The following is an 18,231-nucleotide window of genomic DNA, read 5'->3' on the forward strand; positions in this document are numbered from 1 at the left end:
TTAAGTAATAAAGTCAGAGAAGTTTAAGAAAAATCTTAAGTATAAAATTCTCGTGTCACAGTGTTACTTACCGTACTCCTCCGAAACGGCTTTACCGATTTTTACCAAATTTTATATGCATATTCATTAGGTCTGAGAATCGGCTACTATCTATTTTTCATACCCCTAAGTGTTCACCCTTAACATTTTTTATTTATATGGTAATACAACGTTTGCCGGATCAGCTAGTAATGTTATAAAAATATTTGCAATTCGCTCAGTCCACAATAGGTCTGAGTCTTAGTCCTATTATAAGATTATGCAGATTCCAATATCAATTGCCCCTTCAGGATATAATATTAAAAACGTGTATATACTTATAATAATTATGTATCTTTGACCTGTAATTAAAATCCGCAAGAAATAAATCTTTATATATATATTTCTTATGTGCGTGTGTATGTCACTGAACTCCTCCTAAACGACTGGACTGATTTTGATGAAATTAGTTTTGTGTGTTCAAGGGGACTTGAGAATGGTTTAGATTCACAATTTAGTCCGTGGGAAAAGGTTTTTTAATTAATTTTTAATTCGGAAGTAGTTATAGAATCGGAAACTATGCATTTTATCAGGTGATGATCTTTAGAAAAGTTGTTGTCCAAGAGCCCACGAGGGTTTGGGAGTTGGTAAGACCAATTTTCGACAGATGGCACCACTGTCATGCCAATGCAGGTACTTTCTTTAAAATGTGGGCGAAGCCGCGGGCACCACTAGTAATATTATAAATTGGTCCGAGGTATTATACTTGTGTAACCAATTGAATTCCTATAATTACCAGTCTAACAAGTAAATAATAAAGGGATATTATATTTACGTTTGATTTGATTTCATTGTATTTATGTTTGATGACTATACGTATTATAAATACCTATGTTCTTAATTGTTATTTTATTAATCTTCGTACGGTCTTGGAAAATTTGAGTTCGACATGACCTTAATAATCATGTTGTTGTTATTTGTCTAATTGTCGTCTGATAGTTTATTGCCGTGTATCTATTAATACATGAATACTTAAATATAATTGATAGTTGACAATACAATGATAAGATTCTTTGTATCACTCTCACAACGTAAGTACATCTTGGAACCCTAATTATAATACTAGATATAATAGTAGCAAAAGTCATAAGTTACTATCTATCTTTTCGTCAGAGTATTGCCCAAATCAGCTTATCAATTTTAATACTTGGATAAGACCCTAAAGACACGTGGTTCATATTATTATTAATTGTTTATGATCCAATATCGGAAAAACGGAAATTATTTTTAAAATAAAATTATTAATATATTAAGTACATATCTTATAAATATGAAAGTAAAATGGAACGAAACGCATTTTCATAAATTTTGACAAATGACATTTATTATGTTTGACAAATAGTTTTGTGTCAAAATTTATCAAAGTTGTCAAATCGCATCGATTCTCGTGCCGTTGTTTTTACGCTAGTATTTTCTATTTTGTGTCAATATTAATAGAAAACACTGAAAATGTTAATACTGCGTGTTCATTAAATGATAATATACAGCTTGCACTATACACTTACTAATCATAGTCTTTTTATAAGGGTTTAAATATGGAGGGTAAATTAATTAAATTTTACGGTCGTACACTGCGTTATGATTCGAAACAAATATAAATTAACTTTTTGTCCTATTTTAGGTCCTTCGGCAAAGAAATCTACCTCATTAGAAACTCTAGTCATCCAGAACATAAGTAATGCGAGCGATTTGAAAGCAAAGTTAAATGATATTATTTCTGCTGGGAAGAGTTATGAATATGATGTTTCTTCGTGTCTTAAAACCTTGTTGCACAGTAGCGATGAAGCTATAGTGCTGTTAACTGTTCAAGCGATTTCTGAACTCGTTAAATGCGAAGATAAAAGAGAAACATACGCTCAGAAAGACATCATACTTCCTATACTGTCATTACTAGACAAAGTGACCTCTGACAAAATTGAACTCATAAAGCAATCTTGTAGATCACTAGGAAACTTGTGTTGTGACTGTGATTCTGCAAGGAATATTATTCTTGAGAACAATGGAGTTAAGATTCTCCGGAAGCTGCTTGAAGCAACATTAGCTAATAATTCAACAAATTTGAATGAAATCAAAATACTAGTGGATAAGACGATACTGAACTATGCTATCGGTGGGCAACAGTATACTGAATCTCTTGTTCAAGAAGGAGTTATAGACACACAGTGTAAGATATTAGTATCCGAGTTATTAAAAAATGATATGGAAGATGATGTCATCTATACACCTCTGTTGATATTGAGTGTCATAAATGACAATACTCCGGAGTTCCTGTTTCATGAGGATGTCAACAAAGCAGTCCTCAATGTACTCAAAGAGACTACTAATGTTGAGATTTCTGAGTTGTGTTTAGAACATTTGCACAATCAAGCTGAACATGGTAAGATGAAGACATATGCTTAAAGTATCTAAGTGGACCTTTCTTAAAATAATATTTTAGAAGAAATAAACAGGTATAACTTTTACAGTAAAGCCCATGGACTCCTGTAATCAAATATTAAAGGAAATTTCCTACTCCATTTTATACGATATAAAAACATTTAGCACTGCTTAGAAAGGTTGCATTAGAAGTTCAATATAATAGATGAGAAAATTTGGATCTTATTCCTAATTACTATATTTACACAATTTACTACATTTTTTGTTACCAACTTTTAAAAATGTTTATGTAAATCACAACAATTTTCTCAAAAACATATATACATCTGGTTTTGATACATTCTATTACTACTAATTGTCAGATTCGGTCAAGACCCTTCTAGCTAAAGAAGATGGTGTTCAGTTGGTCTGTGTCCGGTTAGAACACCTGGTGCAAAGGCATGAAGCTGGTGATATGAATGCTGATGATGCAGAAGTTGAAGCTGTGATGAAGCAGGCCTGCGATCTCATCATCATTGTTTTAACTGGTGGTAAGCATGATAAACTTTCAAATATATTTTTTTAATTGTATATGCTTTTGTATAGTTATAGTTGAAAGAATTAATTTAATGAAACTCTTATCGATTAGGAAAAAATACAAAGTTCAAATTGGAGAGTTTATTCACATGAAATTAAATAAAAAAATTCCTTATATAAAAAAAGATATACTACAGATTAACTTTTGAAAATTCACACTGACTAACGGGCTTTGTACAACCATAAAATTTTGCTAATAGAAAGAACCTTAAAAATCATGGTTCAGCAGTATACAATTTTTTTTTTAAATTTCTTAATGGCTAAATAGATGATAAATGCTTGTATTTTATAATCATTTATAAAAGCTAAATAAAAGTTAATCAGCACTAATTAATATTCTTTCAGATGAGGCCATGCACATCCTGTACAATAAAGGAGTGGGAGAGGTGTACCTCACGATGGTGAAATGGCTGGACTCCCCCAACTATAACTTGCTGACCACTGCTATATTGGCGATAGGCAACTTCGCACGCCAGGATGACTATTGCATCCAAATGATGGAGGACAAAATTTTTGATAAACTTCTTGGTGAGTTGATTACTTGTGTACAAGAGAAAGTAGGAAAATATGTTGTGTGACAATTTTGGGGTAGCGTATTTGAGTGTATGTAATAGGATAGTTAAGGGGATTTTTTATATTCATTTATATATTGTATAACTATTTATCGTGGACCAAAGTATAGATGAAGAAAACATATTCTACATGGACACAGCGTGAACCCACGCTACTGCCTTGGATCGCCAATTCTACAGCTCCCCGTCCATGCCTTGCAGACATATTCGAGCTGTACCACGGCTTCAGCGTGCGCATGGCGGCGGACCCGCACGCGCCGCAGCCGCTGGAGGCCGGCACCGTGCGCAAGCTGCAGCACGCGGCGCTGGCGGCGCTGCGCAACCTGACGGTGCCGGCCGCCAACAAGCGCGCGGCGGCGGCGCGCGGCCGCGCGGCGCCGCTGCTGCTGCGCGCGCTGCCCGCCGTCGCCGACCACCACGTCGCGTACAAGCTGCTCGCGGCCATCCGCATGCTGGTGGACGGGCAAGGTGAGTGCCGCGCTGCCGCCCTGACGGTGCCGCCCGCCAACAAGCGCGCGGCTGTTTTCTCGGAATCAGCAAGGAGGGAAGCAGTAACGCGGAAGTGGCACGCTCAAATGCGTAATTTTGTATTAAATTGTGTCTAAGACGGTAGGCAATCGCACGCAGAGTACTTTGAGTTCAGTATATTGAAAATGTGATTACTTGCTTAAGATTTGATTTATTGTTAAAATGATATGTGTTTTGAAACAGAAGACATTTACCTGCAATATAAAGAATTTAAACTATTTTATAATGCTCACTCTTAGAGTATTGAAAAGGGATTCTTTAGGGCGGTTTAAAAAGTGGGACAAACGAATATATGCTCGAAAAATATTACCCACTGTAGTCGGGTAAAACATAGATAAGTGTAGATATCTCATCGCCTTGTAATTGAAGGAAGTCTATAAATAACTTAAACGGCTGACAGTTATGTCAGCCATTTAATGGCTGTTATGGTGCAATTTACGTGGAACAATGCCGACGTACGCAGTTAAGTGGTCCAAAAACACGAAATCAAAGAAAAAGGAAATATCATTTCTTTGGTAAATAATCTAAAAACTACATTTTTTAAATGTTTTAAAGACGAAAATAGATGACAGTGACAATTTCAATTGTCAAAACTGGTTACATTTTCGTGTTAGGAATGAGTTAATGTCTATGACTTTTAATGACTGATTACTATATGTAATCGTAGTTAGTGATCAGCAGTTAGATCATATTGCCCAACTGGTGTGCAGAGGGCGTGGCGCGCTCGGTGGCGTCGTGCCCGGCGGCGCTGCGCGCGGCGGCGCGCTGGGGCGGCGCGGAGCACGCGGGCGCGGCGGGCGAGGCGCCGCGCCTGCTGGCGTGGGCCGTGCGCCACGCGCGCCGCTGCTGGGCCACGCTCGTGCAGGTACACTTATACTCACACTAATAGGACATGAATAAGATGTGGACTGAGCTTCCTCCTGAAGTATTCCCGGAGCGCTATGACATGGGACTCTTCAAAAAAAGTGCAAAAAGAGCTCTCATCCAAGGCCGGCGACTCCTCTGGTGTTGCAAATATCCATAAGCGGCGTTGACTACTTTCCATCAGGTAGCATGTCTGCCTAATCATTAGGTTAAACTATTTTATTTATAACTAGCTGACGCGGCAAACGTTGTAATAAAAAATGTTCAGGGTAAACAACCCTTATCACTTAGGGGTATGAAAAGTAGATAGTAACTGATTGCCAGACCTACTGCAAATGCATATAAAATTTGGTGAAAATGGACATCTGTAGTCAACCCCAGATACGATTAGATAATCCTACCTAAGGTCGGCCCCAGACGCGCCGCTACTCCTGAGGACTAAGCTGGAACACCTCAAATGAAAGTATGAAAGTACCCTTACCACACTCTTTAAACCAGAACATAGCAGCGCTTAACATCGCTGTTATAAGGCAGAAAAAGGTGTGGTGGTGATGCCGCCAAAGTCGAACCACAAAGGGTTGAACTACCTTCAAAATTGTTTGAAATAACCCTTTTTACTCTCGTAACCCTACTTCAATTTTTCCCGTGACATGAGTGCAATTTTATTTATTGTAAGTTAAGTATAATTAACAGAAATAATTTATAATGGACGCATAGAAACGATTACTTAAATACCCAGATCCAAGGACATCAGAGCATAAACCTCAACTTACCCTTATGGATCATCAGCTGCCAACACCTTTACCCAAAATAGAAATTTACATTCATCATATAGATATCACAATCGAATCCAAAATACATTGTAAGGCAGAGCAGTGTATGGTAACTACTCCGCCATGCAACTTGTCAGAATCACCACCACTATTACCACCCGTTGTCCATTACTGATAATTAATCAATATTAAATCAAACCTCACACCCCCAATTAAAAGGCCAAATTTCTATCACCGTCATTGGGCAATAACTCAAACTGTTATAAATCACTATCACAGCAATACAAATTAAATCACAAATGAAAATTAATAATTTCCAGGTGGAAGGCTGTGTATCGAGCCTAGTGAACATGCTAGTCGCATCTCACTCTGTCATGCAGAACGAGGCCATCCTCGCTCTCACTCTGCTCTCCATAGAGTCGCTCACCAAGCGCACCGAACAGGACGTAGACTACGAGAACAGCCTCGTCACGCAGTTGATTAAATCGGAAATCGGGAAACACGTGTCCGTGTTGATTGAAACCAACTGCGCGAAGATGCCAGTGGAAGTAGCCGAGAATCTGATGGCATTTCTCGATATAACGGGCAAAAACAACAAGCTAGCCGTCGACTACAAGCAAGCTAAAGTACCAGAGGCCCTGAAAAAGTTCGCCGAATCCAGAAAAGACTTCAACGAGGACCTTAGGAAGTGCATCCACGGTGTGATTTCCACCATAATAGATCACAGCAAGGAGTGAGCGACATTTGGTGTGATCACTGCATTTCTTTATGAATCTAGAGTATATAATGATTTACTCTTTTGCCAATGTATGTTGGTTATGTCGCTTAAGCTCTTCGGATTTGAAGGAGGTACAAAACACGAAGACATTTATTATATGGCTGTAACTTACATTCCAACTGCTGAAGCCCTTGTAATCTTTGAACCTAGATACATATTATCTGTAATCATTTGAAATTATTTTTTAATAATTAAATACAATAAAAATTATAATCACAGTTAATACTTTGGGTTTCAGTACATGGACGAAGTTATACCTTATATGAAGTTTTAATTCTTTAAAAATATAACTTATTTTAAACGAAGTTTTTGCATAATATTTGATGCACTAGAGACTAGACTTTTTGCTATACTTTGGAAGCGCTTGGCAATATGAAACACCATACGACATTTTTGAATTCGCTTCATAGAGAGGATACTTATAAAAAAAATCCTAGGGATCGATTATATGTTATAAGAATTGTTCAAAATTTTATCTTAAATTATTCTATTTCAACACATTAACGAAGTAAATAGGATCGTTCAATTTTACAAACTTTAAAGCAATTTTCAATAAATATGTTTAATGTTCCATTGCATACTCATATGGATAGATTCACACGTAATGTGCTCGGATCGTACTTTCAATACCCAGTTTGCAATTAAAAAATATATATTTGTAAGGCATTTTATGAAGACGCTAGTGAGATTTATGCCTAATACTGTGTTTAGGTGGCGTACACACAATATTAATATTTTATCAATTTTATTGATAGCTAAAAAAAAATAATGTTAGATAAAAAAATAAATTATTTAAGTCTTAACATAAAGGTGTTCGAATGTTCGAATGTCTAGATCATTTAGCAGTTCACCTCGTGTTAAGTAGTCTCCTCTGACCATAAGTAAAGTACAGTTTTTAATGCATTTAAAGAGCTTTTACTCATACAGATTAGATTAATCGGCTCGTACGAATTCTGCTTTATTATATTCGCCAAAATAGAAGCACAGCAACCCGATACTGTCACTAAGAGAAAGAAAAGGGCGTATAAGGGTTTACATGCATATAGGTCGTGCAATATTAGATGCATAAAAAGTTATTATTAGTATTAACTTAATAATCCATAGCCCTTTTTACGTAAATTCTACTATATGTAAATCTACCCTGGATGACGTTGGAAATATCTAAGTTGTTTTCTAAAGTGGAATATGTAAGAATATTTGCTGGGACCTATACATTCCATGTCTCGATGTTCCGCTTTCTTAAATACTAAAATTATATTCTAAATAATTGTGTGTAAAACTATATTTTTACACTAAATTATAACATAAATGCATATTATTGTTAAAGTAAAAATATTCATCCCAAACACACATATTTGGCTACGACTGCATTTGGGTTTATTTACACTTGAAACTACCCCAAATGTTAAATTATGTATTATTCTATTTCTAAGTATTTTTTGTGTTTATAAATATTTTATATGATAAAAGAATCTTTGGCGAAACCAAAATCGCAATCGCCTTAAAATGTTCTTATTTTAATGTACCTACATATGAGAATGCATGCATTTAAATCGATAGATACGTCAACAAATAAATAAATATTGTTTTTTTTTAGCTGATAGCAGTGATATCATAATATAAATAATGCAATATTTACTAAACAGCTTCATGTTCTTCAACACATTATTTTTAACCGACTTTTAAAAAGGAGGTTCTGTATTAAACTATATAGATGCACCTGGTTGGATTTGGATGGGGTTTTTATATTATTAGAATAGTATCACTTATTTGGCATGTAGGTAATTATTTATAGATACACTATGTTATTGTTTTATTATTAAATACTCCAAAAAGTAATTTAAATTCTTTTACGCGCGTAGATAAATAAAACACCCGATTTTACTAATTTTGTATTTTACCAACAATATTACACTCGCTAATTTACATATGTATATAGAAACGCAAGTTTTATTCGTATAAAGGGAATATCAGACTAACCTGCATTTGTTTTTTCTTATATTATTTTACAATGTTTTATTTTATATTTGTAACAGAAATAATATTTAAATTTACCTAAGAAATAATACAATATTAAATTATAAATAGCGTTGCTTAACGATGGTTGTAATAATATTAGTCTATATCTACACATTTCATCTACCAAAGATTGCAACCTGACATTGTTTAATAACTTATTAATAATTGTCACGTGGCGATGGTTGGTGGGCAAAACATTGGATAGATAGAATATTAATATTGGCTGCAAGAGGGCTTGCTCTTATCGTAGATGATAAACTGGTAGTAAGACACACAGGGATGTATCTATGGATTTGAAACAATGTACTACTATATTGTACTTACTATTGCTTGGTATAATTTGAAATCTATATAGTTACACATGCAACATAATAGTTCTGTCTGTGTAGTATTTCTGAGAATTATACATTGTATAGAATCTTATTTAAGGTAACAACTTTGTATATTTCGAGGTTGATTTTGGCTGTTGCACTTATATAATAACATTTATTGCATGTCATACTCATGTAGAATCACTAACAATATTGTTTTAATTAACTTTATAATATCAAAAACATATTATCATGCAAACGATACTATTAGTTTTAAACTTTTTATATTTATATTTACGGAATATATTTCAATAAATAATCGTACAACTCTTAATAACTAAATCATATTGAAACTCGACTCGAGTTGGCCAATCCACATTGGAGCAGGAAAGAAAGAGAACCCAATTTGACAAAAATATGGTCATGTTAGAACGGCTGCTTAATTTTTTAAGTGCAACTTCCATAGATCATACTTAATCTATAATACTAAATGACAGCAATACAAAATAATAATAAGTGATTAATACTCCAAGAGTACAATTATTAATGTTAATTAATGTAAGTGCACATACCTACCTATTGTATATTATTAATATATTATATAAAATCTAGCTTTCAAATATTTACTCGTCCCATTTACTTACGAGTAGTTTAAATGATATTTGAAGAACTACTTTTAGCAAGTAAAATATTCATTTGATCAAATATAGAACTATTGGAATTATGTTATATTCAATTAAATCTTTAAAACAACAACTCGGTAAATTTACCACTAAAAGCAGTTCTTTTGGATGTCGTAAAATGTTCTAAACTTGTTAAAACTACTACACATTATTTCTTTAAATGCTAGTTTTATTATACTTACTATCCCTATGCACCCGAGTATTTATTGAAGATGTTATCCTAAAAGCTTATTATAACTTTGTATAACGACTAGAGATTTGATCATGGTGTTCTCTTTTGGTCTAGCGGACAAGGGTGGGGCGGAAGGGGCGGTCTGCCTCTATCCGACCCTCCCCGGGCGGGTGTACCTATGTACCATCAGGTGGACTATCGTTTGCTACTTCAATCTATACCTATATCTTTATAAAATTAATCTAAATTCCGGTTCTCAACTTTAGCCATAGAGTTTAGCTTTAGTTTTTTAGCTTTTCACTGAATCTTGACATCCAAAAAATATAATTGCGTCCTCTGACAATTGCAACCTAAATGTAACATTTAATTGGACTATTTGTAGAAAATAATGAATAAACAATTTACTGTAGATTAGATAAAACAAAAAATGCGCGGTCTGTTTGGTCAGCCTTAAAACTGTCTATAAATTTTGACATGATATTGGGTCGCCCATAGACTAAGAATTTTTTCGCTATGACATCCTATATCTATGGGGTCGCCATATTTGTTTACAACATCAACTCATTTGGATTTAACTTGGCCTAATTATGAAGAAAAACGAAACAGTATAAGAAGATAATAAAAATACCTTTGTTGGATATGCGCCTCTAATTATTCGACGCACTCGACATTTTGTTACGTATAAACATAAATGGTAATAAAATATCATTGCATATAAATCAGTCTCATCAAAATGATCTGAACAAACTAAACTCCACGAAGTTGCCTGCAGGATGTAGGAAGCGGAGCGTCTTTTCGCTATTGGCGCAAATGGAGGAATTTACACAGTATTTGTATACTCTTTGGGAGGAATGCCTGCCCGCTTCAGCGCACATCTGCGCTGGCAGCTACGCGCGGACATATCTTACTTGTATACAATTCGATCTGTTTGTCCGGTGTACATACATAATTTATGTTATAAATTATAATGTACTTCATAATTAAAATAATGTTTTTATTCATATACATACGTACAACTTATATTTCATTATTTACAATACTAACCTAATTCATAAAAAAACCTACAAAACAATATTTAAAAAAATTATACTTATGATTAAACAAATAATTGAATATAATATGGTATGTTCTGGTAACAAATACGCTGACTCAAAGTTCACCAATTTTTCTATAGCAATGTGTGGACTTTGTGACGTCATATTGTTAAGCGAAGACGAAGAAATCTGAGAGGCCGCTTAAAACGTCGTGATTATATTCTCTTTGAGGCCGCTGTTGAGGCTAATTTATCTAGCACTGTTTGGTATGCTTGTCCACCTATGATGGTCGAATTTTGTAAGCAGTTTAACATATCATATGAAATAGACAAATTATTTTCAATTTCACTGAGGAATGTACCAAATACTTGCATTATATCCTGCTCAGCAATTCTTCTAGGTTGTGTTTTCTGATTTTCTGGTGCATTATGTACAGTTTTCGAAGTTTTCCGGAAAGTCTCTGGAATGACTTCGTAATCTGATTCAATCTCACATTCAGAATCAGTATCGGTTGCTATTGCGATATCGGTATCTGAAATAGTTTCTTTATACATGAACCTTTGTCCCTCCGTCAACCCTTCGTCTGTATGACTAGCACTATCCACAACTTTCGAAATGCTCTCAGAAACGGTTGGTACAGCAACTTTATCTAAACAGTGATTGACGTTCATCATCGAATCCGTTTCGGTGGCCTGATCAACCACATATTTTTTCGTGCGAAGGTTTAGGTAAACATTCCTGCTATACTCTAGAGCTGATTGTGTTGCTTGTGGTCGATAAAATGATTCCACAGTCTGAGTCTCGGAGTCCTGTGTAGTAGGTTTTGATTCCACAGTCTGAGTCTCGGAGTCTTGTGTAGTAGATGTCCATTCCACAGTCTGAGCCTCGGAGTCTTGTGTAGTGGGTTTTGATTCCACAGTCTGAGTCTGAGTCTGAGTTACAGTACGGTATTCTGAAACAACTGGTAAATCCCTATTATGATATTCGGTATGACTTTGATTTTGCCTTTTTTGTATATCGAGGTTTTGAAATACATAGCTTGACTTAGCATTAAGATGTGCCTGACTTTGAATCGTCGGCGTAGCAAATGGTCTTGTCCTCAGGGTGACTTCTCGAGACGTAGGTATATGATAAGTACGCGGCAATAATCCAAGAGACTGGTCAATCGAGGTACTTGCTATGCACGGTTCTTGATTTCCATTATGTAGAAGTAGCTGACTGTACTGGTTAACTTGAATTTGTGCAGAAAATCCTCCTCTATTCGGAAGATAAAGTCTCTGATCAATGCTTTGTGTCATTGTTGGCATTGGAAGTCTAGTTTGCATGTGTTCGATTTGCTGCAAATCAGTTGGAATATATTGAGCCAGCTTTGTGAGATCTTGTGCAGCTGATGTGTTTATGGTATTTTGAGGTAAGGAAACTCTGTGACCAATTTTTTCTCCTATATTAAATCGTTCGTTATTGACTAAAGAACCCTTAAATTGTGCTTGTTGTAAGTGATTTTGGGCTGGTAGGTGTGGTATTGAACTGAATTGCGTCGTGAAGTTTGATGGATAAGGCATAGGAGTATTTTTTGTGATTGTGTTTTCAAGAGTGGCTTCCCCACTAACAGAATGTTCAAATTTTTTCATTGCTCCATGACTATTTCTGTATTCGGAATAGATCGACTGAGAAGGTAGCCTTTCCCGGCTGAGTTCATGATGAGAAACAGGCATTCTGTTATTATTAAAGCCTTGCAAACGTGGCCTTTGGTGGTTGTAAGTCGCTTCAACTGGGCGTTTTCTTTGTAGTCCTTGCGGTTGGGGATTTGAACATAAAGTGCTATCGACGTGCAGAAGAGGTAATTTGACGTGTTCATAGGGCTGAATGTACTTAGACTTTGGTGCCTCTAATTGCCCAGCAGATACTTCACGCTGATGCGGCTCTGGAAGTGAGTGTTCATGACGCAGAAGTGGAGAGGTTCCCTCGTTCTTTGGATTAGGAGTCTGTTCTAGGGTGTTTAGAATAGTTTGAGTAGCCCTTATAGAAGATAGTAATTGTTTTTTGACAAATTCGTGCTGAGCTTTTTTATATCTCTCGGTATCTTGATCAGGTTCATTCATATTGGCAATTGACATGCTTAATTGTCGTTGACAGTCTTGGGCTTTAGATGAACGTTGTTGCTCACTACAACGCTTTGGTGGTCGACCTCTTTTACTCTTTGATAAAGGTTGTTCTTTACTTGATAATATTGATGAAATATAATGCCTTGACGATGTATAAACTGACTGATTTTCTTTAATAATTCCAGGTTGAGAGCTTGGATCTGTATTTGGTTCAGTGTTAATAGTAGAAATAGTCTTCGCCTGACCAATCTGATTGTCCTTAATGATTAAAGATGAATCTTGCTTCGAGCACTCCGGCAACATGCTTGTAGATTTACTAACAATGTCAGCAACGGTCGGCGGAGGCTTCTTTGAGTTAGGATCTGACCCGAAAGGCTGACAGGCACTACGTAGTTTCCTACTCAACACAGGCTCTGGTTGAGTATCTGAAACAAATCGTAGTGAAGAAGTATCAATAATAGGGCTCGAACACAAAACTGCGATGCGACGCGAAGCGAATTCGCAACGCAGAAAATTGCGATGCGAATTGCTGCGATGCGATATCGTGCGGCGTAGCGTCTCTCAGGGTGACCAACAACAACAACCACTGTGCGATGCGAATCAATTCGCAAGTTCTTGCGATGCGTCGAGGGAGCTCGCAGATTTTTGCGATGCGACGTCGCATCGCAGTTTTGTGTACGAACCCATAAACCGGACAACCGGAGAAGTGCGAGTTAAATCCGGGTGGAAAAGGTTCCGTACTAAATTTAACACTTTAAATGGAGAACATATTGCCCCATACATTATGTATCTGTTTAATGGATGAAATCTATTTTATATGACAGTTAGCATGTTAAAAAATATGCTTCATCTATTATTACGGGTATCGAACGACTAACTTATTTATGTTCATGCAGTAATTACACAAGTAAATATTTGATGCTTACGTAGATAAGTTTGCAAAGCAGACACATATGCGGAAAATTTGACCTTCAACTCTTTAACCCTGATGATGCAGAGGTGCCTCTAACCTAAACTTTAGAAGTAAGCCATTGGTTGCATTCGTATATATAATAAGGTTGGTAAAAGATGTTGACATAAGATGAAAAATTTTATATTCCGTTCCTCAACCCTGATGACGCAGTGGTGCTTCCAGGCCTAAGTCATTTCATGCTGTCGGATATTTATAAAAGGGTCTTAGGCAGTATGCCTCTGCGTTAATGAAAAATTTAAATCTCATTTTTTTACACTGTTTGCATAAACAGCATGACCAATATACGCTCATATTGGACACATTATTCATGTCGTGATCCAGCGACTAAGTAAGCGCTGACTTCAGAACTAGCCGACGACTACGCCGTCACCCGTAAAGCGTCTATGCCGTAACGGGCGCGTAGAGACCAATATTCGGCGTTAAATTGAAGTCATCAATAATAGTGGTAGAGTTCTGGGTATTGGGAACTTTTATTTTACATTCCCTTTTAAATTACTTACAGTCTTACTTACAGTCTTTTAAATTACTTAACACGTAAGTAGTGGTTTTTAATTTATTAACGAAAGACTAAAAAAGTAATCAATTTTTGTTACATCTTATTTTGTTTTATGTTATTTTATTGTATATTATTTTGTGTGAATCGACTTAACGATAAGGCATTTACAAGCGAAATAACAAGTTTTTTTTCGTACATGACATAAATTGAACCACCGCTCATAGGGCGCTGCCGCATCCTCGTCGCTTAGTTTTATATTTTATTTTATGTTCCAACATAACCTAATCAATCGTATGATTCGGATGTAAATCGTCCGATCACAAAACTTTTTCGTAATTCGAAAATCCATACGAACAGTTTATTTATTAAATTCTATTATTCTCCCGTTTACTTTATGAATATTTATAATTAAATAGTTATAGGCTTATGGTGTTTTATGAATAGTTTATAGTATTATGAAGAATAATTATTATCTTATTCATCCGGTAAAAATATGTCGGAATCGGGTTGGCAAAATATGACCATACAATGATAAATTAAAAATGATTAGTTTGAAATTGAAATTGAATTTTTTATCTACTCGTAAGTCTCTACGTATCTAAGTTTGTACCTACTCGTATTTCATTTACAATGTTTGCATGTATGTATGTTAGATATGGTCAAATCTTGCTAGTCAAATTTGACCCACTTCCAGTTATACAAATTAGCTGACAATTTGAAAGCGTAGAACGCGTGACAATATAATATTAATGTGATATGGAGCTGGCTGAAGGCATCGAGTTTGGGTTCGTTTCTTTTGACAAGGACTCCAGTTCTAAATGGTATCCAGGATTTTTTAATGGAGCTGGACGATGGCCATGGAACCTCTGTAATTAAGCGACGCAACTTACTCGGGTTTAGGCTTGTTTGATTCGTATTGACAAGGACTCGGGTCCACAGTCCAAGATCTGATGATTGTGATAGGAGATGACCATGACAACTTTATAATTAAACGACATAAACCCGTCGAGTTTGCGTCGTGTGATTCGTTTGACGCTTTTCGTCTTCCTTTTTGAATAACTTTATTATTACAGATTGATGAAAATATAACAAAATGTATTTGAGATGTCCACGACAAGCTCTTTCATGTGATATGCCACACGATACAGTTTGCCAAACTGTTTTTTTTATTTCGCCCGCCAAAAACTCACCCAGCAATTGAAAATTCAGTTGATTGCATTATCCCTTCGTTTTTGGGTCACAGAAAGGCATACGGAAGTCCGGTAGTTTCGGAGCAAAGTGGCTGTGACAGACTGACGGTCAGACGCAAGAGTGATCCTATAAGGGTTTCGTTTTTCGATTTTTCGTTTAGAACGCTAATAATAGTACATATAGTAGATAGATTACTTGACACTTCATTTATTTCCTACCTTTTGTTTTCGAAACTTCCTCATTAAGCTTCCTTCCTCTTGTCGCTATCCAGTTTTCAGCTTCCTCGTACGTCTCTGGAAAAAAACGCTTCACTGGCTTATTTACTTTCGGATAATCTTATAAGTTTACTAAACATTTGATAATTCACTTATGAATAGTAGATACTAATGCAATGGTACCTGTATCATGTTTGATGTCGGCAATATACATTTTCCAATCTTTATTTGGTACATTTTCCTGTCTAACTCGATCCTTCGTTTGACCTGGATTTTCGTCATTAGGATATGAAACGATTACTCTCCTATCGAATGGTCTCGACACTATCCAGGAACTAGGCACGCATACGTATTCATCAATACCCTTAAAAGGTGATAGGAAGTGCACTACGGAAAATAATTTTTTATCATCCTTATTGGTCATCCTTATCTAAAACAAAAACAAAAACTAGTCACATGTACTTAATCAAAGGTCTAAAATGCCTATGAAATGAAATGAAATATATTTATTTTGTATAGGCCAATGGCGGCACTTACAAATTGTCAGTTACAATATTTTTCTTATACTACTACCGGATCGTAAAGCGACTTCTACTGAGAAGATCCGGTAAGAAACTCAGTGGGTCTTTTTTTTAATAATCATTATTCTCTTTATCCTTCTTTTTCCTATATAAGTATACACACACCTCTTTATTCTATATAAGAATATACACACACATGTACCACAAATTAGTTTTTATTTTGTGCTTGTACAATATGAAGTACTGGATGTATAGTACGCGCCAAACTGCTAGTCCGCTTTGAAATTGTTGCGAGCAGATGTAGTCATACAATTTGATATGGCGAGTTTTACGCGGACTATACACGACGTGTAACGATTGACCTTGATAAGAACAACAAGTTGTGACAAATTAGAAATAAAGATGACGTCATTCACTAAAGAGTTGTTTACTACGAACATAGATCAGTATAAATATCTCACCGCCTTGTAATTGAAAGAAGCCATTAAGTGGCTTAAACGGCAGACAAATGTATCAGCCAATTAATGGCATGGTGGCATGTCATGGTGTAATATACGCGGAGCAATGCCGACATGCGCATTTAAGTGGTGCAATAACACGAAATCGAAGAAAAAGTGCGGAGAAATATCGTTTCCTGCTTAAATCCTGCTTAAATTTTTAAAGGTGGTAGAACCCTTTGTAGTTCGGCTCCGGCGGCACCACCGCCACGCCTATTTCTACCTAATAACAGCAGTGTTAGGTGCTGCTGTGTTCCGTTTTGAAGGGTGTGGTAAGGGAGACAGACTTTTCCGAGGCATTCCAGCTTAGTCCTCAGGGGTAGCGGCGCATCTGTGGCCGACCTCAGGTAGGAATATCTAATCCTATCTGGGGTTGATTACAGATGTCCATGGGCGGCAGTAGCCACTTACCACCAGGTGGACTGCATGCTCGTTTGCCACTCCTATATAATAAAAAAAAAAAAAAATGATCAAACACGAAAATAGATGACAGTAACAATTTCAATCGTAAAAACTGGTTACATTTTCTTGTTAGGAGTGAGTAATCTTTACTAATATCTGACTACGAAAATAATATTGTATTTTCTATAATATGATACTATAACTACAACTCGACTTCCCTAGTGATTAAAATATCCACACAAGTAGAACAGACCATTAATATATTAGTTATTTACAAAAATACAAAATCTGATTTGTGAAATTGATAAAAACAAGACAATTTAAACATACCTAGGTATAGTATGTACCTACAATACTCAATACAAAACTTTTAGTCAATGTTTGAGAGTTGTTTTTGAGTGCGGCACAAAGCTATTTATAAATTCACAAGTACTCAAATGAATAAATACAAATTCATTCAAAAAGATCAACACTTTTCCCCACTTCAAAAAATCACTCACTAATATAAAGGTTCGGTAAAACTTTCCACAGTACTAAATTTCACTGCGCTTCTTTCTTCCATAAATATCTATAGGAAATCCTATTAGACCTGTGTCGATTGACGATTGGTCGACCGAAAATGATCGTCACGGCCTAAATGTAACTGCGCGGATCGTTGGTTTTCAGATAAGACTCCAAAGAGAATATAACGGGGAGCACACTTCCATACAAAATGACTTTTTGTGCAGATACTAGCGCCACGTAACGACTCGCCCCGGAAGCTTCAAATTAAAATGGCGACGGAGTGACAGTTAACTGTCAAAATGATGTGTCTGTTGTCAAATGTCCGCAACTTCGTTAATCGTTTCTAATTTGAAAAGTTGTTTTTGCACTTCAGAGAGACACTGTTGAGACAACTGTACATATTTGATGCCTCCCACGTACGTTGTATCTTTAACATCAACTAGAAAGGAGCGTGATTCGAAGATTTGAAGGTGGTAGAACCTTTTGTGGTTCGACTCCGGCGGAACCACCGCCACACCTATTTCTACCTAATAACAGCAGTGTTAGGCGCTGCTGTGTTCCGG

General features: G+C 36.0%; 2 protein-coding genes across 3 annotated transcripts; one reads left to right on the top strand and one right to left on the bottom strand.

The window, feature by feature from the left end:
• Nucleotides 1-1,432: 1,432 nt before the first annotated feature.
• On the top strand, nt 1,433-9,719 carry vimar (visceral mesodermal armadillo-repeats). Its single transcript, XM_073084445.1, has 7 exons — nt 1,433-1,620; nt 1,700-2,455; nt 2,817-2,984; nt 3,376-3,558; nt 3,804-4,070; nt 4,841-4,995; nt 6,088-9,719. Exons 1-7 carry the CDS (start codon nt 1,614-1,616, stop codon nt 6,502-6,504), a joined length of 1,953 nt encoding a protein of 650 aa, XP_072940546.1. The 5' UTR covers nt 1,433-1,613; the 3' UTR covers nt 6,505-9,719.
• On the bottom strand, nt 8,425-18,100 carry LOC140750741 (uncharacterized). 2 transcript variants are annotated; one of them, XM_073084444.1, is made up of 4 exons: nt 17,495-18,100; nt 15,928-16,174; nt 15,748-15,822; nt 8,425-13,294 (listed from the first exon to the last, which is right to left on the bottom strand). In XM_073084444.1, the coding sequence occupies exons 2-4, from the start codon at nt 16,166-16,168 to the stop codon at nt 10,980-10,982; spliced, it is 2,631 nt and encodes an 876-aa protein (XP_072940545.1). In that variant the 5' UTR covers nt 16,169-16,174; nt 17,495-18,100; the 3' UTR covers nt 8,425-10,979. The 2 variants fall into 2 exon arrangements, with proteins under 2 accessions (XP_072940545.1, XP_072940544.1); XM_073084443.1 differs by lacking the exon at nt 17,495-18,100 and adding an exon at nt 16,727-17,111.
• Between the last annotated feature and the right edge of the window lie 131 nt (nt 18,101-18,231).

Source organism: Epargyreus clarus, unplaced genomic scaffold, assembly GCF_041222505.1.
Source record: "Epargyreus clarus isolate Ecla_fem2 unplaced genomic scaffold, WU_Ecla_fem_2.2 ptg000021l, whole genome shotgun sequence".
In the NCBI taxonomy this organism is placed as follows: domain Eukaryota; kingdom Metazoa; phylum Arthropoda; class Insecta; order Lepidoptera; family Hesperiidae; genus Epargyreus; species Epargyreus clarus.

Excerpts from the sequence above, each read along its gene's own strand:
- vimar (XM_073084445.1), top strand. Across the intron at positions 2,985-3,375 it reads CATCATTGTTTTAACTGGTG|ATGAGGCCATGCACATCCTG; the intron begins GTAAGCATGATA and ends ATATTCTTTCAG. Across the intron at positions 4,071-4,840 it reads CATGCTGGTGGACGGGCAAG|AGGGCGTGGCGCGCTCGGTG; the intron begins GTGAGTGCCGCG and ends ACTGGTGTGCAG.
- LOC140750741 (XM_073084443.1), bottom strand. The coding sequence starts at position 16,750 with ATGGCTTCTTTCAATTACAAGGCG. Across the intron at positions 15,823-15,927 it reads CGACATCAAACATGATACAG|AGACGTACGAGGAAGCTGAA; the intron begins GTACCATTGCAT and ends GTTTTTTTCCAG. Across the intron at positions 13,295-15,747 it reads GGAAGTTTCGAAAACAAAAG|ATACTCAACCAGAGCCTGTG; the intron begins GTAGGAAATAAA and ends GATTTGTTTCAG.